The 22,092-nt window shown below is 46.2% G+C and overlaps 1 protein-coding gene across 1 annotated transcript in view; it reads left to right on the forward strand.

Moving 5' to 3' along the window:
- LOC138285504 (pericentrin-like) overlaps window positions 1–22,092 on the forward strand; it is a 542,361-nt gene that overhangs the window by 319,450 nt on the left and 200,819 nt on the right. The window contains exon 20 of the mRNA XM_069225495.1: window positions 4,608–4,830. Within this exon, the coding sequence (XP_069081596.1) occupies window positions 4,608–4,830 (223 nt within the window). The remainder of the gene's footprint in view (window positions 1–4,607; window positions 4,831–22,092) is intronic.

Below are 22,092 nucleotides of genomic sequence, written 5' to 3' on the forward strand. Positions count from 1 at the left end.
ACATGAGCACCTGGTATTTCTCAGTAAGCACCCTACTGCAGGAAGCCTTACCATTCAGAACTTTACCAGTAAGGTGAATCTTAAATCCTTTCCATCCACTTTGCTGGATACAGGATCCAAGAGGACCAATTCCTTTGGCACACGTTAGATGAGGTCCACTGGGTTTTCTGGTGATGTACAAGTTTTTCAAATAGACATACACTTTGATATGGATTTTGCCTCTTTGGAGAGCAGACTGATTCCACTTTAGAACACTTGAAAGACAGCAGAACTACAGTGTGTTACTTGGGGTTGGTGACTTCTGCCAACCAATTTCTACACCAGTTTCAGAAATTCAGTGGCTATTCCAGAGGGCTGACATAGGCGGAAACAGCCTTCATAACCAGTGATGCAGCAGACTGCCTACTCCTTTCAGGGTTGCCACCAATATTCTGGTAGGCAACAAGTGGGTGTTAAGTCTACCAGATCCTCCTCCCAACAAAGACTTTAGTGTGCCCTTAACGGCACATGCCCAACCAGTGGGAGTCAGGACCCAGCACTTCTCCCAGATTGGATATCTGTAATGTCCAACAGAAGGGTCTTGCAAATGTTCAGAAAGGCTAAGTCCTACATTTTCTCCCCCTGCCCAATATTCCATTCCAGAACAAATATTTGAAGACTACCTGTTCACCCTGCTGCAGGAGGGTGCATCTGTTGCTCTTCAAGGGTGAGTGTGTGCTGGACTCTGAGCCAGGCAGGGATTGTTACTCCCACTATTTCCTTGTCTGGAAAAAATGGCAGGTTCTCGATACTGTTCTGGGCCTTAGAACCCCCTAAATGCCTTCTTGGGGAAGAACAAATTCCAGTTACTCAGATTGTCTCGATCCTATTTGCTCTTGATCTGGGTGACTGGATGGTGTCTTTGATCTTGCAGGATGCGTATTTTCATACACCCCTGTTCAGTCCAACAGGTGCTGCCTGCAGTTTAGAATCAGCCAGGAACATTTTCACTTTACCATCCTTCTCTTCAGCATCACCAGTGCCCGTTGGGTATTCACAAACGTGATGGCGGTGATTGATGCTCATTTTCAGAGGTCAGGGGTCTGTGTTCCTGTACCTCGATGACTGGCTGCTGAAGGCGAGCTCAGCGTAGTCAGTTGTGAACTACCTCCAGACAACCTATCTTTTGGCTTTTTTGGGTTTCACCATGAACGAGCAGAAATACGATTGGTTCCTTTGCTGAGGTTCCCATTCATTGGGGCTATCCTTGACACAGTGGAGTTCAAGGAATTCCCACCACAACAGCAGGTCCAACACATTGTGCCTGTGATTGTTGTTTCAGACTACCCTCTGGCTCACAGTAAGGATCCCTATTAGCTTTCTTGCCCTCTTAGCTTCATGCATCCTCCTTGTCGACAATGCCTTGTGGTCCATGTGTGCTCTGCAAAGGTAAATGAAGATCCAGCAGTCCCAGCATCATGGCAGCCTTTCCAACAACTTTCAGGGCTCTGTGGAGACTGCTTGATCTACAGTAGTGGCAAACACAACTTGTCCAAAGCAGGCCTCTCTCCCACCCCCACCCAGAGCTGGCTGTGATAATGGGTGTGTCACTACTGGAATTTTTGGAAGGGAAGTGTGTATTTCAGAGGACTCTGGTCCCCAGTGGAGGGCTGGCTTTGCATATTCTGGATGGGACTCTTGTAAACCTTCCAACTACGACCTTTCCTGTCACAAGTTCTGAAGATCTGGAACAATCATGACCAAGTCATCCAAGTGGCCCTTGAATGGGCTTGGAGAGTGTGGTACCTGGAACTCTTGGTAATGAGCATCTGTTCTCCTATCATTCTGCCACTCTGAGAGGCTTCCTATGTCAGCAACAGACAAGCTCATCTACTCAAATCTAGTCTACATCTCCATGTGTGGTGATAGAGCAACTGCAATTGACTTTGTACGACTTAGCATTTGAAATGGTTGATGTCATCCTTACCGCCTCACTTCTCTTTACAACAAACATCTATCCAAGGTGCTTGGGCAGATTATGATGTAATACAACACCTGAGACATTGATTTATAGGCAAAACACTCTGATATTCTTTTGTTTGTCTTGTTTTTAGCCCAGCAAGACCTTGAGCTGGACACTGAAAAAGGATAATTGTTAGCACTTTCTGCTTTTTTTGGCAAACAAACTATCCTTATTCAATTTATTAATTGTGATGATATATTAAAGATTTGACGCACATTTCCTTCCAAGCAGTTTGTGCTGCCATAGTGAGGCCTTAACTTGGTCTTCACTTTCCTCATGTGTATGCCCTTCAAGCCAAGGCATAGCTGCTCGCTGCTTCTCCAAATTTTAAACTGTCTTCATATTGTGATCATGTCAGTTTGTTGCATGAGAAGACATTCTCAGTGCACTCCCTGCTACATCACATTTATTCTGGGCAAATTGGTGTTGAGGACTTGGGCAGACTTTCTACCAAAGTCATGTTGTCCAATCCATCACTCTGCCAGTGATCTTTGCTACCCCTCCTAAAACGAAGGGGAGGGCTACATTGGTTGGATCATAAAAAGGCTTTAAGCTTTTACATAGATCAGATCAAGCAGCATAGTGTGAACAATCAACTCTTTGTGGAAGCAGCATCCAGGGAATCTCTCCAACAAGGTCCAGATCTTGGACGGAACTGTGCACGTTCTGCAGTGGTGGTTAAAGAACCGCAATTGGGTCAGATCCCCCAATCAGATCTGACAGTAAAACAGATGAGTCACTCCTGGGGTGGGATGGCCATCTGGGAGAGGCAGCGATCAGAGTCATCTGGTCTCCATATCAACCTGTTGGAGCTCCTGGCAAACATACTAGCATCAAAAGCATTTCTTATATCTCTCAAGGGAAAAGTAGTGCAGGTGTTCATGGAGAAGAACACCTCCATGTGGCACAAGCAGGGCGGGGTGGGGCTGTAGACCCTTTGTCAAGAGGCTCTGTGCCGCTGGACATGACTAGAACATCAGGGCATTTCCCTGGTGGTTCAATACCTTGTGGGCTCTCTGGACGCCAGAGCAGACAAACTCAGTCAACAGTACCTGGTCAATCATGAATGTAGTTTCCATCCTGAGGTGGCACAAAGGTCTCTTTCAATAGTGGGGAAAACCTTTGTTAGATCTGTTCGCCTCTGCAGAGAACGTGCAATGTCCGCAGTATTGCTTGTTGTTTTTTGCGGTTGCCTGATCAACCTTCCTGGTTTAAGTGTCCTATTGTAAATAAATTCCTTAAACCTCTTAATCATATTTTTCCACATTCATTATGGGTTTTGAATTTAGTTTTTACATTTTTGATGTGTGCTCCTTTTGAGCCTCTCCACAGATGTCCTCTCGGGCTTCTCCCATTGAAAACCGCCTTCCTTTTGGCCATTACGTCTGCCCGCAGGGTGAGTAAGCTGCAGGCATTGTCATCAAATCTACCCTACCTTTCCTTCTATCCTGACATAGTTGTGCTTCACGCTAGGGCTTCCTTTTTGCCAAAAGTGGTCAGGCCCTTTCATGTGGGGCAGTCTATCACCTTTCCTATTTTTTATGCACCCACACATCTTCCTAAGGAAGAGGAGAGACCCCTCCACCTAGACCCACAAAGAGCATTGGCGTTCTACTTTGATCGTACCAGAAACTTCCACATGGATAGTCAACTCTTTGTTGGTTATTTGGATGCAAAGAAAGGTCAGACAGTGCAGAAGAGAACCATCTATAAATGGGTCATACTCTGCATTAAAATGTGCTATGCACTGGCTAAGAAGGAACACCCTGACGGCATGGGTGCTCATTCTACCAGAGCTTAAGTTGTGACCACTGCGTTAGCACGCGGAGTTCCAGTCCTGACATCTGTCAGGCAGCAACCTTGGCATCTCTGCACGTGTTTACAAAACACTACTGCCTGGACAGGCAGGTCCGCAGGGAGGGGCACATTTCCGGTTCCTGTGCTGCAGGGCTTTCTAGTACTTTAGTTCACAGACCCACCTCGATTGGTTGCATTGCTTGGGTATGTGTTTTAAGGTAAGGAATCTTCAACTGGATGTCTCTATCAGATGGACAAGTTACTTGCCTTTGGTAACACCTTATCTGGTGGAGACAATCTCTAGTTGCAGATTCCTTACCGACCCACCCATCCTTTCCACTCCGTGAATGATTTCAGGGGACAGGGACTCCCCTTTCGAGGCCCTAGTTTTGATGCACCAGTCAGTGTTCTTTATGGCTCTGCACTTTTGGCATGGAAAGAAACTGACATCAGCGTGCTGGGGTGGCGCCTATGTAGGACCTGCAATGTCCTTTCTTGCACGGATGATAGAAGCGGAGCCGATCGACGCCACCTAACGATGTGCAGCAGTACTGCTTGAATAAAATCATCAGCCCCAGACTGACCCCTTAGGGGAAAACCTAAGGTAAGGAATCTGCAGGTAGATATTGTCTCTACCAAATAATGTGTTACCGAAGGTAAGTAACTTGTCCATTAGTCCTCCAGTTTTAGGGCTTAAGTTTTTTGCAAATTTATGCACAGGGCAAGACTTGTTCTTACCCCTCTCTAATGTCTTTTGATGATGGTATTTCTTTAGGATATGTGAGTTTTATTTTCTCTTGTGTTGCAGTTGAGTTGTTGGAGTATAAACTCCAGCAGGAAATGTCCATCACAGGTGACTTACAGACCTCTCTGAGCCGTGAACAAGAGCACGCCTCTGAGCTTCGGACATATCTCGGGGAGGAACGAGAAGCTGCATTCCAACTCAAGTCTGATCTGTCTGAGAGCAAGCAAGAAGTGGAGCGACTGCTGCTGTCCCAGCAGGATCTGCAGACGGTGGTTTCCAGGCTCAGGTAATGTCTAATAACCGGTTTCTGTACTTCTGCGATAGCCTAGGAAAGTAGTGAGATCACTCTGGAGCACTGACCCAATTTATAGATTCCAATGCTATTTTTACCTTGTTAAAATAACTAACAATATATACATATATATGTATATATGTATGTGTGTGTATATGTGTGTGTGTATATGTGTATGTGTGTGTGTGTGTGTGTGTGTGTGTGTATATATATATATATATATATATATATATATATATATATATATATATATATTCCTTCACAAATGCCATTCCTATTGCTGAACACTTTAAGGATGGGTGCCTCCTCCGTGCAAATGGCATGCACGGTAATTACAGAAAAACAAAAAGGCTCCACTTTGGAGCCGAAAGGAGCACTCTGGATTCCCAGCTTCCTCCAACATGACGCGTTTCGGCTGACTTGCCTTTCTCAAATGCCGGTAAATAAAGAGAAACACTCACTTGCAAATGCATTAAATACTTGTCCTTCTTTATTCTCCTCGCTGTACTTGTAAGTGAAATGGGACTGACATGTCTCCATAAATCACATAGTTGCAAGCGTCGCCATAGTACCATATGTTTATCTGATATTCAAAGTCCCAAAAGTTACAAAACTATCGCTTTCAGGTTTGAAGAGAAAATGATGTGGGCAAATAGATGGCTGGATGTATTGGCTCAGCTCATGTAATTTAAGAAGAGACACGCTCTTGCTTTAAATGTAGAATTAACATGGAGGCTTTAAACTTTGAAGCGCGCAAGTATAAAAGTGAATAACAATGTGCCCAGAACCACTTTGGCTTTTAAATCTACCGAAGATAAACTATGAACTGGGACTTTGAATATCAGATAAACATATGCTACTATGGCGACGCTTGCAACTATGTGATTTATGGAGACATGTCAGTCCCATTTCACTTACAAGTACAGCAAGGAGAATAAAGAAGGACAAGTATTTAAAGCATTTGCAAGTGAGTGTTTCTCTTTATTTACCGGCATTTGAGAAAGGCAAGTCAGCCGAAACGCGTCATGTTGGAGGAAGCTGGGAATCCATAGAGTGCTCCTTTCGGCTCCAAAGTGGAGCCTTTTTGTTTATATATATATATATATATATATATATATATATATATATATATATATATATATATACATACAGGGAGTGCAGAATTATTAGGCAAGTTGTATTTTTGAGGAATAATTTTATTATTGAACAACAACCATGTTCTCAATGAACCCAAAAAACTCATTAATATCAATGCTGAATATTTTTGGAAGTAGTTTTTAGTTTGTTTTTAGTTTTAGCTATGTTAGGGGGATATCTGTGTGTGCAGGTGACTATCACTGTGCATAATTATTAGGCAACTTAACAACAAAAAATATATACCCATTTCAATTATTTATTATTACCAGTGAAACCAATATAACATCTCAACATTCACAAATATACATTTCTGACATTCAAAAACAAAACAAAAACAAATCAGTGACCAATATAGCCACCTTTCTTTGCAAGGACACTCAAAAGCCTGCCATCCATGGATTCTGTCAGTGTTTTGATCTGTTCACCATCAACATTGCGTGCAGCAGCAACCACAGCCTCCCAGACACTGTTCAGAGAGGTGTACTGTTTTCCCTCCTTGTAAATCTCACATTTGATGATGGACCACAGGTTCTCAATGGGGTTCAGATCAGGTGAACAAGGAGGCCATGTCATTAGATTTCCTTCTTTTATACCCTTTCTTGCCAGCCACGCTGTGGAGTACTTGGACGCGTGTGATGGAGCATTGTCCTGCATGAAAATCATGTTTTTCTTGAAGGATGAAGACTTCTTCCTGTACCACTGCTTGAAGAAGGTGTCTTCCAGGAACTGGCAGTAGGACTGGGAGTTGAGCTTGACTCCATCCTCAACCCGAAAAGGCCCCACAAGCTCATCTTTGATGATACCAGCCCAAACCAGTACTCCACCTCCACCTTGCTGGCGTCTGAGTCGGACTGGAGCTCTCTGCCCTTTACCAATCCAGCCACGGGCCCATCCATCTGGCCCATCAAGACTCACTCTCATTTCATCAGTCCATAAAACTTTAGAAAAATCAGTCTTGAGATATTTATTGGCCCAGTCTTGACGTTTCAGCTTGTGTGTCTTGTTCAGTGGTGGTCGTCTTTCAGCCTTTCTTACCTTGGCCATGTCTCTGAGTATTGCACACCTTGTGCTTTTGGGCACTCCAGTGATGTTGCAGCTCTGAAATATGGACAAACTGTTGGCAAGTGGCATCGTGGCAGCTGCACGCTTGACTTTTCTCAGTTCATGGGCAGTTATTTTGCGCCTTGGTTTTTCCACACGCTTCTTGCGACCCTGTTGACTATTTTGAATGAAACGCTTGATTGTTCGATGATCACGCTTCAGAAGCTTTGCAATTTTAAGAGTGCTGCATCCCTCTGCAAGATATCTCACTATTTTTGACTTTTCTGAGCCTGTCAAGTCCTTCTTTTGACCCATTTTGCCAAAGGAAAGGAAGTTGCCTAATAATTATGCACACCTGATATAGGGTGTTGATGTCATTAGACCACACCCCTTCTCATTACAGAGATGCACATCACCTAATATGCTTAATTGGTAGTAGGCTTTCGAGCCTATACAGCTTGGAGTAAGACAACATGCATAAAGAGGATGATGTGGTCAAAATACTCATTTGCCTAATAATTCTGCACTCCCTGTATATATATATATATATATATATATATATATATTTATTTCAAAAATACTTCTGGTACCATGCAGAAAGTTCCCAGACACCAGATGGAAGTCCAAAATATTTTATTCACCAATGCTTCCTCCCAGTACAACGCGTTTTTGTACTGGGAGGAAGCATTGGTGAATAAAATATTTTGGACTTCCATCTGGTGTCCGGGAACTTACTGCATGGTACCAGAAGTATTTTTGAAATAATTGGTGGATGGCTAGGTCCACGCCGAGGACCTGGGGGCCGCAGGAGGAGATCGCGGGTCGGTCCCGGGGCGCCAACTTCTCGAGGCGGAGGAGGGATCCGCCCGTGTGCCTCTCACCCTCCGCTGGCGGCTCCAGAAACTGTCGGGCGACCGAGGGGCCCGGCCGCAGAAGATTCGCCCCCTCCGGGGAGCCGCGGCCACCATCTTCCCCGGCGTGGGGATCTGAATTCCATTCGGAGGGCCTGATAGCGAGGTGGGTGGTCGGCGGCGGGAGGGGCTCATTTTGGGAGGGCAGTGAGCCCACACCTGGGCCCTGCACTACCCTTTGCTCCTCCCCCCCCCCCCTCTCATCCCTAGTCGCCAGGGACCCCTGAAGGTGCCCCCCTCCCCCCCTCATTGTCCGGCGGAGAGGCGTGCCCCCCTAGAAAGGACCCGGGGGCCGCAGGAGGAAATCGAGGCCACAACCCATGGGGCACATGCACGGCCGGACTGGACCAGGCCAAGACAGGACTTGCGGCGAGTGGTGCCGCCCCACCGTGTAAGCGCCAGACTGCTACGGAGGATTTGTGAGCGCCCGGAGCTCTCTCTGCGCACACCTACGGGAAGGATCTTCTTCCCCCCCCCCCCCCATTTTGTCAGAGGATCTAGGGCTCTGGCTTAGTCGCCCACCGGGGAATTCGTAGGGGCACGCGGGCCTTGCCTCCCACCCCTCTTCTGCCCACGCTGGTTGACGGGCCCAGTGACGGGGAGCCCCTGCCCGCCCAAACAAGAACCTATTTTGAAGATCAGCAGGAGGGCCGAAATCCCAAAAATTGAAGTGCACACCGGCGCTGGCCCGCGAGGACATACAACCCCCCCTGCTTGAACGGCCCAGGGAACGTGGGTGACCGCGTGGGTGCAGGAGGAACGAGGGGACACACGAAAGAGGCACGGGTGTGCCACCGACGAACTCAACTGTACCCGGTGAGGCAGTATACCCATCTAAAGGACAACCACAGACAAGGCAAAATGGCTGGGAAGTCCAAATCAGCGAAAAGCCAGGACCGGAACACACATGGACCGGCACCTGCCGATCAACAACTTATACCCACCCTGCAGTCGCTGGAATCCACACTCCAGGCCCCCTCCTCACAATTCGAGAAAGTGCTGCAGGCAATCATGGACACTAAATCCTCACTGGAGAGCAGAATAGACACGGTGTCACAAGATCTGAGCATTCTTAGGGTAGACCATCGCAAATTATCCGAAAAAGTGAAGTCAACGGAAGAGGCGCTAAGCGATCTGGCCCCCACAGTAGTGGACAACCAAAAACAAATAATCTGCTTGGACACAGAAGTAAAGATACTGCTGAGAAGAGCAGAGGAGGCGGAGGGCAGGTCCCGCCGTAACAACATACGATTTCTCGGATTTCCTGAAAAGTCACTTGATCAAAACTCAGAACTTTTGCTGGAACACTGGTTAATTAAAGAGGTCCTGAATGGAGCCCCATCGAAATTCTTCTCGGTAGAAAGAGCGCACAGGATCCCTGGATGTTCCCCAGTGCCTGGCCAACCCCCAAGACCGTTGATAGCCAGGTTCCTGAATTTAAGAGACCGTGACGCTATACTACAACAGTTCCGCAACAAAGGCCCATTCAAGTACGAGGACTCAATTGTTCACGCTTATCCAGACTTCACTCAGGAAGTGCAAAGACAACGCAACTCTTATGCCCAAATAAAGCAACGCCTCCGTGAACATGATATAAAGTACGCACTACTATTCCCTGCCAAATTAGGAGTACTAACAGACGAACGCACCCACGTGTTCACCTCACCGGAAGACGCTTGGACGTGGATGCATGCCAAGGGGCTCGCCCACCCCCGTGAAGCTACCGGCACCGACGAGAACTGGTCAACGACATCGTCACGGAAACGCTCCAAGAGGCGCCCCAGGGGACAACCCACGGAGAAACAGGCCGCAGAAGAGAGAGCAAGGGTCCTGAAAGAAACTCCCCTGTTGACACAGAACTCCTTTGAGACTCTCATGATACACCCGGAGGAAGGCTCGGAGTCGGACTCGATCAGTTCGGATTCCACATTAACGGAAGCGCTAAGGGGCCCGGAGCTTGACCGCAGATACACTTTGAACGAGTATCACTGACCCACCCCCTCTTGAGACCGGCTGCCACAGTTGAGGAGTAGAACTGAACTCTGTGTGCCCCACCGGGAGTGGGTGGCTATCTCACCTGAACTTATGTATCTTTTTTCTATTCTTGGAGATAGTTCCTTTATTCATACTGCGCGTAGCTGGCGGCGGGTGCGCGGCGGGGGTGTTTTGGGGGGGGGGGAAGGATCATCCCACCCCGGGAGTGCCCCAAACCATCCGCAGACCGGGTCTGCAGAAGGATGCGAGCCCCATAACAAGCCGCACCCGGATAGTATTATTGCTCCCCGCAGATATCCACATGGACACAGTTCTGTTCGCACCACAATGGGGTGTGTAGTTTGATGCAAGTTCACAGTTGGGGACGGGATCCAGTTGGGGAGGGAAAGAGGGTAATTACTAGATTGTACACTACAGGTCTGCTTATAACACAGGGAACACTGCCAGGATCGAGGGGCCCGACCGCTGATGCGACGGAGGCGGGGGGAACCGGCCGGGTCCTACCAGTAGGCAGAGGGCCAGATACACCCTCACAAAACTAAACATGGCCCAACCCACAGCCTATAGTACACACAAATACGACATAGTCACCTGGAATGTCAGGGGACTCGGGACCCCGAGCAAAAGGTACAGGGTGCATGCACGACTTAAACGCCAGGGGACACATATCGCAATCCTACAAGAGACCCACCTGCAAGACCCAGACCTGCAAGAACTGCGGAGTAAATGGGGGGGGGGACAGATTATAGGCACATCCTACTCAATTTTCGCGAGGGGGGTCCTCATATCGATAGCAGGGAGTGTCCCCTTCCTCCAAACATCATATAGGATAGACCAGGAAGGCAGGTATGTGGTAGTGGAGGGTAGACTAGACGGCAAACAACTATCACTTATAGGGATATATGCTCCCAATAACGCGCTACCCGAGTTCCTGAGCACGCTCACCCCAGCATTATTAGTGAACCCCGAAACACCTGCCATATGGGGTGGAGACTTTAACTGCACGCCAGACCGGCACTGGACAGGTCTAACCCCCCCACACACACGACAGCTAATAGATACCCCAGACGCCCACTGCCAACATGGGCCAGTGACATGGGCATCCACGATATATGGCGCGTGAAGCATCCACAACACAGGAAATACTCATTCTACTCAATACCACATAAGGTGCACACCAGGATATATTTATTGTGGGGTACTCAGGAAATCTGCACAATAGCCAGTGGGATTGACTACCTAGCTAAGACACTATCGGACCACTCACCACTTAAAATAACTCTGGACTGGGGTAGGAAGCGCCAAGTGATTCCAACATGGAGGCTACAAGTGGAAGCCCTACACGACCCAGCATTCACAGACACACTGAGAACAGCACTAAAACAGTACTGGGAATTAAATACTGGCACCACAAATTTAAGAGCAGTGGAGTACGACGCACACAAGGTAGTGATTCGTGGTCACTGTATCTCTACTACATGGGGGGGTGAGACGTACACTCCATGCAGAGGTTAGCAAGCTGGAGAAGAAACTAAGAGCACTAGAAAATGCAGTAGCCCGCAACGAAACACCATACACGACATTAAAAGATGCGCGTGCGCAGAATACACTACCGCCGACGCCACATTACGCCTTCACGACTACAAATACCACTTGACCAGACTACAAATGGAATGCGACAGATCGGGTAGGCTACTCGCATGGCTCCTGCGTGAGGACCGGCAGCGCCCTCCAATCGGGGCAATAAGGATAGGCACAGGCGTACTGGCAACCACACAGGAAAGAATAAACAATGCGTTCAGGGAATATTATACAAAATTATATGCTAAATGTACATCATGCACTTCCCAACAACTCAGGTCCTTTTTGGCGGACTCCTCCCTGCCCCAACTTACACAAACTGACAGAGAGATACTAGAGGCCCCCCTCATTAGGAGAACTCAACAAGGCCCTTGAACAACTACCTAGGAATAAAGCTCCAGGTGCAGACGGCCTGCCAGCAGAATACTACTCTACCTTTGCGACACACCTCAGCGCACATCTCCTGAAAGTGTTTGAAGAGGCAGGGGTCAACGGGACTCTACCCCCCACAATGAGGGAGGCAATGATAGTGGTCCTCCCGAAGCAGGGGCGTGACCCCACTGATGTTAAATCCTACAGACCCCTGTCATTGCTAAACCTAGACTGTAAAATACTTGGTAAAATTCTGGCCAATAGGTTGGCTCCCTACATGCACACTCTGGTACATGAGGATCAGAACGGATTCATCCCAAAGCGCAACACCTTCCTCAACATTCGGAGGCTACTAAGCGTAATGGGCAACACTCCCCCGAACGCATCTGAGGAAGCAGTGATTTCACTTGACATCGAAAAAGCGTTTGATACACTAGAATGGGATTTTCTGTTTGCCACCATGCAGCTAATGGGTATTGGCCCAAAATTTACACGCTGGGTACGCATACTGTACACTGACCCACAGGCCAGGGTGAAAACAGGTGGAGTCATATCAGGGAGCTTCTCGATCAGCCGGGGTACAAGACAGGGATGCCCCCTATCCCCCCTCTTGTTCGCCCTAACGATGGAACCACTGGCTGCACGCGTTCGTGCAAAAAAAGAAGAATGGGGGGTAGTAAGAAGCGGCACCTTCCACGCCATATCGCTATATGCAGACGATGCCTGGATATACATACGCAGAGGGGAGTAGGTGTTACCCCCGGTGATGTCGCTGCTATCTGAGTTTGGGGGGATCTCCGGCCTAATAGTCAACTGGGGAAAATCCTGTATATTCCCGCTAGCCAGTTGGCCCTCAGCGAAACAAGAGAATGCCCCGTCAGGCCACCTAAAATGGTGCTTCGACACATTTAAATACCTAGGGGTCAACATCTACCACAGAGCAGAAGACCTCAGGGATGGTAATCTGAGGAGAGCGGTGGCCTCTGTGAAGGGCTCAATGCGATTATGGAATAAATTACCACTTTCACCACTGGGCAAGGTCGCCTTAGCAAACATGCTGATATTACCTAGATTGTTGTATCACTTTGCGGCCCTGCCAATCATTATTCCCAAAAGCTTTTTCAACAGTCTGAACTCTATCCTATTGCAACGTGTGTGGGGAGAGGGCAGAAGGCGGGTCGCACTCACCACGTTACATTATCCGGTGGCTGCGGGCGGGCTGGGCGCCCCAAACTTTGAGCTCTATTCCGCGGCCGCACAGCTGCAGTGGATATTGAATTGGATCTATAGACCCAGCTCAGCGGAATCTATTTGGCTGAAATCCCGACTTCAGGGAGTCCCCCTGCTTGTATGGCTTACGAATAAGCAAACCAAAAGCACACGCGAAAACCCACTGATGGCAGCGGCACACGCATGCTGGAAGAGGTATATTCAAAAAGACGCAAAAGAACTTCCCTACTCACCGCTTCTCCCGCTAGAAAGGCTACCCGGGTGGGCGGAAACCGGATCACATTCGCCCACAACCTGGATAGATGCGGGCATAAATACAGTGGGAGATTGCTTCGAGGAAGGAAAATTAATGTCCTTTGAATCCATGCAGGCCCTCACAGAGGTCAGCCCGGGGCAATTCCTGGCCTACGACGATATATGCCTTGCAATTAGAAAAACATGGGCGTCTGGAGATCTAGAACCATACACCTCGGCCACCCTGCATCATATGCTGAGCTGCGATACCCAAGCAAAAGCAGTCTCAAACTCATATAAACTTCTGAACAAGCCCCCGGAATCCAACTTGCAAAAAGCTTGGAAGAGGTGGAACACCATACTGCCTACCCCGATGTCAAGGGCAGAATGGCCAAAAGCCCTGAGCCACACCCGTGAGGTCTCAAGGAACCCCAGATTCCGATAGACATAGACATAGACTATATCAGACATATTTGGCGGCAGCCAGGATTAAACGTATGTTTCCCGGGACGGACCCGGCCTGCCCCAGATGCAAAACACCAGTAGCACAGTTTTATCATATGGTCTGGGAGTGCCCGCGGATACAAGGGGAATGGGCTGGGGTGGTCAAAGCATTAACAGAAATGACGGGTCTCAACCTGGACACAAATCCCAAGTCCTGCCTACTTGGCCTCAGGACAAGGACGAAAGAAAACACTTGCACAGGTTCGTAGACCCAGCTTATGCAATGTACAAAAGACTGATAGCCATGAACTGGAAGGCCCCCAAAGCACCCGACCTGAAAGCCTGGCTCACCCTCACGCTACGTTGGACCTGTGCTGAGTACCAGGTGCTGATGAACCTAGCGCGAGGGGGACTGCGACAAGCAGGCTTCGAAACTTGGAGCACATTAGTTTCTAGGCTAGAGGCAAAAAACGATGAAAGACCCCTTGAACTGTGGACAGCCGCGATCACCTAGACGGTCGCGGGCTTGGATCCGGCTACAATGCAGCACTCTATCAGGGGATGCACACACACTTGTCAATAACGCCTTGACATTACTGACAATACACCAATCCCCCAAGCGCACACACGTCAAGTAGTACCTACAGGCCACCATGCCCACTCAATAGATACCAGCACCCCGGCGTTCCGCGCCACCCCCTGCCCATGCCCCCCCTCCCTCCTCTCATCCCCGCGCGGTGGTTGGAGCTCCACCTCAAGCGTCGCTGGAGCCTCTCCACAACAGAATACGCCAAACATTTGCGGCGGCAAAACCCAAAAATACTGATCAGATTGTGCACACCTGGAAGTGTACGAATGTTATTAGTTGCTTGTTAACCTTAATCTGTGAGAACCTAACGAATTACTGAAACCATTAACATCCTGTCATTGATAACACCTGTATGTAGTATAATGTATGGTTCTCTTGAAAACTCAATAAAAACATGTTAAAAAAAACAAAAACTTTAAGAGGTCTATATACTCCAATTCCAGCAAGCACTGTACTGGCAGTTGCCTCTCGGTGCAAATCCTTTTTGTGGAAGTATGAAAAATTTCCCCATTTTTCTACAGCTTTTTCGTAACAAAACCATACATATTACAGCATCATTAAATGTTTTTCGTTATTGTGGCCCAGCATTTCAGGTGGAGACCTGGTATTTTGGGTGGACAGATATGGACTGGGTGATCAGAGTTACAGACATATGTAATATGTGGGAAAGCTGAGCAATCGGGCTTGCCTGGCAACCAACTCAGTTCTGGTGGCATGGAGAAGTCTGCTTCGGGAGTTGCAATGGGATACAAGCCTCACATCCCTCCTGGAAGGCACAAGGCTGAGACAAGTAGCTGCTCTGAAGGGCTTTCAGGGCTGGAATAAGAGGGGTATGACCATGCTTGCAGACGTATGGGATGCTAATGGAGTGATTCCTTTCGATCACCTCCAAGGGGAATATCAGTTGCCAGCTACTCATGGCTGAAGTAGACAGTTAAGGCAGCACTCACCAGGAGTATAGATAAAGAGGAGGAGACCCAGGAAGACTACTTGTTGGAGAGGAGGCTGCTAGATGGGCGAGTCCTACAAAAATTGATCTTCTTGACATATGACACATTAATGCGGAATACACAGGGGACACTAATACACCATAAAGAGCGATGGGAACAGGATGTAGGGAAAATCGAGGACTGGCAGGAGGCATTTAGATTCCCAACAGAGATGTCCATGAAGGCCAGCTATTGGCTGATCCAGCTAAGGCTCCTCCATAGGACATATGACACCAGAGCCTTGATTCACAAAATTGCGAAAGCGGATGATGTTCTTTGCCTGCAGAAGTGTAGTATAGAAGGCACATTTGTTCAAACTTGGTAGCACTCCTCTTGGATACGCTTGTTTTGAAATTAAGTAACAATATCCTTTGAGGGAGGCGTTGGAGCGGTCATTGAGTTGACACCTTGAACACGGCTATGTTGGGTATATGGGAATCCTCAGACATTAAGAGGTAACAGAAGATTCTGTTGAATGTGGGATTTATGGTGGCAAAACAAAATATTGTCCAGAAATGGAGATGTGAGGCGCCCAGTCGCTCAGAGAATGGCAAGCGGAGATGGAACACTAAAATGCCAGCGCAAGAGGTATACAAGGGTAGGGGTTGTGAGAAAATGTTTGAGAAGATCTGGGGGACCTGGGATCCCTGAGATAGACTAGTTACTGGGAAGGTGGAAGGTAGAAGGGTACCCCACCGGGTGAAGTAAAATGGGGGCACGGAAGGGAGAGGACCATAAGGGGGTGAGATTGCGCAATTAATGAGGATCACAGCACGATTTGCCCCTCATAGATCATTACTGATGTAGGAAATATGGTTGTCGGGTAGTTGTCAGCCCTTTTAGCTTTCCTACATTTGCCTGATTAGCCATCCTTGTTTATCTCCAATTGTGATCCCCCCCTTTTTTCTTTTTTTTTTAAAGACCAACTTGTGTTGCTGCACCCATATATTGCTGCAATGAGACCCACTTTAGTCCTTAACGTCCTGATTTGCATTACCTTTAAACCTATGCACTGTTCTTAGAGTTTGCTGACCTTTAAGACTCACTGTTAAGGGTCAGAGGAACTACAGGCACTTTGGGGTAACAGCAGGCCCTGTATGTACATCCACAGTTTACCACATCTTTTCAGGACAACTTGGGACTTCGAGCTCTGGCATCCTTTCTGTGAATCCATTGTCGTCCTTCCATATCAGTTAGTCATGCTCTCTGCTTTTCTTTTCTCAGCAATACGCCTCTGAGAAGGAGAGGCTTCATTGGCCATTGGAGGGGTCCTTAGCTTCCAGATAGAGAGGGCTAAAGAGCATCGAGTGGACACACAATTATTTGTTTGATTCACTAGTGCAAAGATGGGAAGAGCAGTGCAGAAACAAACCTTCAGATGGATCATCCATTACATAAAGAAGTTCTAAGCCTTGGCCAGTAAGGGCCTTCCTAAGGGCTTTCAAGCTCAATCTACCAGAGCAAATGTCACCACTATGACTTACGCCAGGAGTGTTTCTATATTGGATTTATGACTGGTTATGACTTGGGCATCTATCCATACTTTAACCAGTTATTCCTCTCAGTGTGCAGGATTATTACCTCTGCACTCAGTAGTTCTATTGTAATAATAACTCTTAGAGATGCTAGCACTGTACAATTTACAATATTACATCATCTACGCAAAGAGAAAATTTGAAAATAGAATTAATCAATTAATAAACTGCAGCAACAGTGCTGGTTGTTGTATTCTTTTATTATTTTTTGTGCAGTTCAGATATCTAGAACCAACATGTTTCTCCCTTTATTGGCATGCAAGCCTAGGGCTTTTTCAAGACTAAACAAAATGTTAAACATTCACATATTAGATAACACTTTCTATTAAAAAAAAAATCATTTGACTGAAACTGCTTCTAAATAATTATTGTGGTAACAACCTCTGAGTATTACTCAGTGGGACACTAAATGTGTCGATTAAACCACATAAGTGGGAAGAAAAACAATGAGTGTTTCATGTCAATTGTGCACTTGCATGCTTCAAGTACTTTAAAATGTTGTGTTGTGTGTAGGAAAGTACCCCTTTTGACATGGTCACCCCCACTTTTTGTCACTGGTATTGAGGTGTTTTGACTGAAGGTACAGTTGGGTTCCTGCTAACTATGTCCTCACTGCCTGTGCTGTTTGCCTAAAAGAAGGTAAACGGTCTAATTGGAAGACACTTTTGTACCTCTGTAGATCCCTAGTAAATAGTTTGCCTGATACCTATAGCCTGAGTACTAGAGAGGGTTCCTAAAGGCTGCAGCATGTATTGGGCCACCCTAAGGGATCCCTTAAAAAATTGCACATAGCCTGCCATTGCAGACTCATGGTGCAAGCTGTTAGTGAAAACACAACGTGGCAGCACTTATTGTGTGCCATGCCCCCAAAATACTGCATCTAAGTATATGCAAGTCAACCCTACAGAAGGCCTTAGAGCCCTAAGGCGCAGGGTGCATTATAATTGATGTGAGTACATATCTGCATGAGCAAATATGCCTTTGTGATGTCTAGTTAGATTACTAGATGTTACAAGTGAGCAGGGGAGCCATCTTAAGGTATGTACTGGACATTCGTCACTACAAGTTACCCAGCTATATAATGGCTGCACTGAAACTTATGGTGTTTTGTATCAAACACCTCACCTTAATAAATTCTTACTGATGCCAGTATTGGATTTATTATGACATGCACTCGGAGGGCACTTTGGAGCCCACCTGAAAACTTACTAGTCCTCCAGTGTGCTGGCTTGCTCACTGGTACCGACCAGCCTGCCACCACAGACATGTTCCTGATCCCCGTTAAGGGCAAACCTCTCCAACTTGGTAGACATAGCAGTGGAACATCTTCCAGGATGCTGAAACCATCAGTCAGATGTACTCAGCCACACGCTCTGATTGCTATGAATTTGAGCTTCCTCAAGACCAACTGGATTACGTCTTCCAAGTATCCGGTCCCACACTATAGCTGTACACCACTTTTCCAGAACATGAAATGAGTAGTACACCACTACCTAACCCAATTTTAGTGCATCCTTATCAAGTGCTTCCCTGCTTGCCGGAACTAACCATATGTGGTCTGAAATACTTTTCAGTGACCCATTTAATGGTTTGCACTTTTGTTATGAGAAGGCAGACTTCAGCATTCATGTGCTTAAAGAAGAGCTGCAGCATGTTCCTTGGTTCTGTTTACCCCTGCCAAACCGTTTCCACACCACTTCAGAAGTTCACTGGGTATTCCAGAGGTTTGTCATACAGACAAAAACAGTCTCTCCATACAGCACAGCAGTCACCGCAGTCCTTTCAAGGACATGAGTCTGGCAGATGGTGTACATTTCAGCAGGGACATCAGTCCTCCTGTTCCTCTATCCCGGCTTCACCTCTCAGAAATCTACTTAAGTTTGCTATTAGTAGTGCATGCCCATCCAGTAAGCGCCAGGATCCATCATTTGCTCCTAAGGTGCTCATCCATCACTTCCAAAAGATGGGTCTTTAAAATTGTTGAACATGGCTCTGCTCCGCATTTTCATTTTGCCACCAAACTATCCTCCCACATCAGTGAATTTCAAGGGAGCACTGGTCCTTTCTACTGCAAGAGGTGCAAGCTTAACTCGCCAAGTGTGGTGTTGTGGATTAAGGAAAAATAATTAAGAAAATAAAACCACCCATAATTTTCAATGTTAAAGAATGTTAACTAAATCAGCAGGAGTTGGGCTTTTGTATTCAATGTCAATCAAGCTACAGTGTAATAAGTACTCAGAAAGATGGCATATCGAACTATAAATCCCAGAGTGCCTCTGAGTTAATATAAGGCATGTTAATGCTCACAGACTGAAACCACTTGAGAAAGATGGAGAGTTGAAAGCGTTTTTTGGTTGGATTTTATATATATATATATATATATATATATATATATATATATATATATTGACTTTAAAAAAAAAAGGTTACAAGGACGTTCTAGTTAGGCTCACATTGTAAATGTACCCATAGAAATTCAGCTGTTGTAGTTAGTTATCTCAAATAACTAACTCATTCCCTAAAGTAATTATAACTATTGCCCTGTGCAGTTTTCTCCTCAACAACTTTACTGCAAATATTAAATTGATAATCATATCAATGTATATATATGTGTGTATATGTATATGTGTGTGTGTGTATATATATATATATATATATTTTTTTTTATTATTATTATTATTATTTTTTATTTTTTTATTTGCCTTATCAGGACCACAGAGCTAGCTTCTACCCTTCTACCCTGCCCCTTTTCTTTTTTTAACGTTTTTTCAGGGACTCTGCTGAAACAGAGACCCAAGATGGCTGCCAATACTTCCTGTTGGCAGCCAATCAGATTTCAGCAGGAAGACTGTCAGATCCTTGAAGGATGCACGTCCCTAGATAAACAAATTTTGTTTACTTTTAATATCTCAAAAACTACTGAACGGATTTACACAATTTTTTTTTAAAAGGGTGCTTTCTGAACCAAGAGCTACCTCTCTGCCAAATGTCTAATTCTGTGCTGTGGTTCGTCTAGTCGTGTTAAAAAAATACCCTATGGGGAATTTACATGGGGAAGACACATTTTGACACTGAAACGTCCTCCACTCCCACCCTCCTTTCTCAGCCCCCAGTTGACTGATTACCCCAAAACTTTCCAGACAGCAGCTGAAGTGAGGCTCAATTTGGTTTTTTTTTGGGGGGGGGGGCGATTTGTGAAGAATCAACGGGCGCCAAAGATATACGCAAGTCAAAAAAGATTTTTCCAATGGAGACTAGGTCCTAACTGTAATTACCAAATGGTGACCGCCAGTAGGTCTTTCTCTTTCACACACACACACTTATATATTTAAATAAAATGTTATTTTCCTGAAAAAATCGTTCGCAAATACATTTTTTTAAAAGAGAAAGATGAAGGAAGAGAGGACAATGTAGCATTATAGGCTGACCAATGTAGATGTAAAAATAGCATCTGCACCTTTAAGGACTCAAAGTCCTCCAGTATCCCATCATACCCTAGAGGTGGCATATGCTTCAGTTCTTTTTTCTTTTCTTTTTTTGTTTTTGTTTTTACCGAGCTGGAGAATCAGACGGAAATTTGGTAAATAGTTGTTTCTGCTTCTTCCCCCAGGGGGCGGGTGGGTTGCTTATGACTTAAATGGAGATGCCTCTGAGAGAGAACATGGATTATACGTATGAAGCCATTCCTTCTCCCTCAGGGATCTCCATTGATAGTCATAATCACTCAATAGAATAGTAAGCCCATCACTACAAAATGTGGTAGAGTGAAGCAGAGACTATCAAAAGACCAGATTAAGCCAATACGTTTCTCAGGAAGGCCTGTCCAACCTGAGCATCTGTTCTTGCATCTGAAGCCAAACAACGCTTTTGGTAAGTGTGAACAGATCTCCACATTGCTGCTTTACAGATTTGCAGTGATTGGAATGTTTCTCATCAATGAAGCTGTAGCTGTTTTCCCACTAGTAGAATGGGCTTTAGGCCTACCAGACAAAATCTTGTTAGTATCTTGTATTCTATGATGCTACCAGAAAGCTATCAATCGGGAATTGGACTCTTTAGGCGTGGCTAAACTTGTATGGACCAGGCCATAGTTTACAAACAATTGATCTGACCTGCAGATACCTTTTTGTCTTGTCCAAATAAAATTCTAGGACTCGCATAACGTCTAGAGAATGGAGAGTTCTTTCAGTTGGAGTAGAAGGATGCTAAAGGAAAGTAGGCAGAGATAGTTTGATGAATGTGGAAATCCAAAATCACTTTTTTAAAGAATTTTGGATGAGCCTTCAAAACCACCTTACTACTATGGAATACAGTGTAAGGTTTGTGTGAGCATAACACCCCAATCTTGCTAACCCTATGAGCGGGCACGATGGCTGCAAGAAACGCAGCCTTGCATGAGAGATGTTGCTGCGAGGATTTATGAATTGGCTCAAAAGAAGCCTGCATGAGGTGTGAAAAGACTATATTCAACTCCCAGGGAGGGGATGGACACTGTATGGGAGGGAAAACGTTTTTCAAACCCACTAAAAAATCCTTTATAAGACATTTTGAAAAATAGGTTTATGAAGGATGTTTTCTGAAGGCAGTAATTGCCAGCAAATAAACTTTTATGGAAGAGAATTGTAAGCCAGATTTGGCCAAAGGAGTAAATATGTAAATCTGATAGACTTCTAGTTGCAAATTCCTTACCTTAGAATTTCCCCCAGGCGAAGGATGGATCTGGAGATTTTTCTTCGAGCAATACAGTTGCGCGTCGGTAGGTGGCTTCAGTCGACTCCGCGGGCGTCATTGGTGTCGTAGTCATCGTGATGATGTCGGGAGTAGTATATAGACCCCGCCTTTGAGCAGTGACGTCGGTTCTTTTCTTTCCACGCCACGCGCTGATCCAGAGAAGAGCTACCCTGGTCTGTTTTTGACCGTTTTGTCGACTTTTGCAGTGAGTTATTTGGTGCGTTGAGGATGTCCCCCAAGACTAGATTCAAGCCGTGCGAGGACTGTCACCGCACGATGTAGGTGACGGATCCTCATCGGGTTTGTCTGCGGTATCTTGAGCGCGACCATGCACCCCGAAGGCTTTGAGGGAGCGGTCCCTAAAGCTAACGGCACTTGACTCCGCGTAAGTGTCGGTCTCGTTCGAGAGGAAGGTCTCAAGACCGTTCGTGGACTCATCACCACTCATCTTCTTCAAAATCCTCGGG

This window comes from Pleurodeles waltl, chromosome 3_1 (genome assembly GCF_031143425.1).
Source record: "Pleurodeles waltl isolate 20211129_DDA chromosome 3_1, aPleWal1.hap1.20221129, whole genome shotgun sequence".
Lineage (NCBI taxonomy): Eukaryota > Metazoa > Chordata > Amphibia > Caudata > Salamandridae > Pleurodeles > Pleurodeles waltl.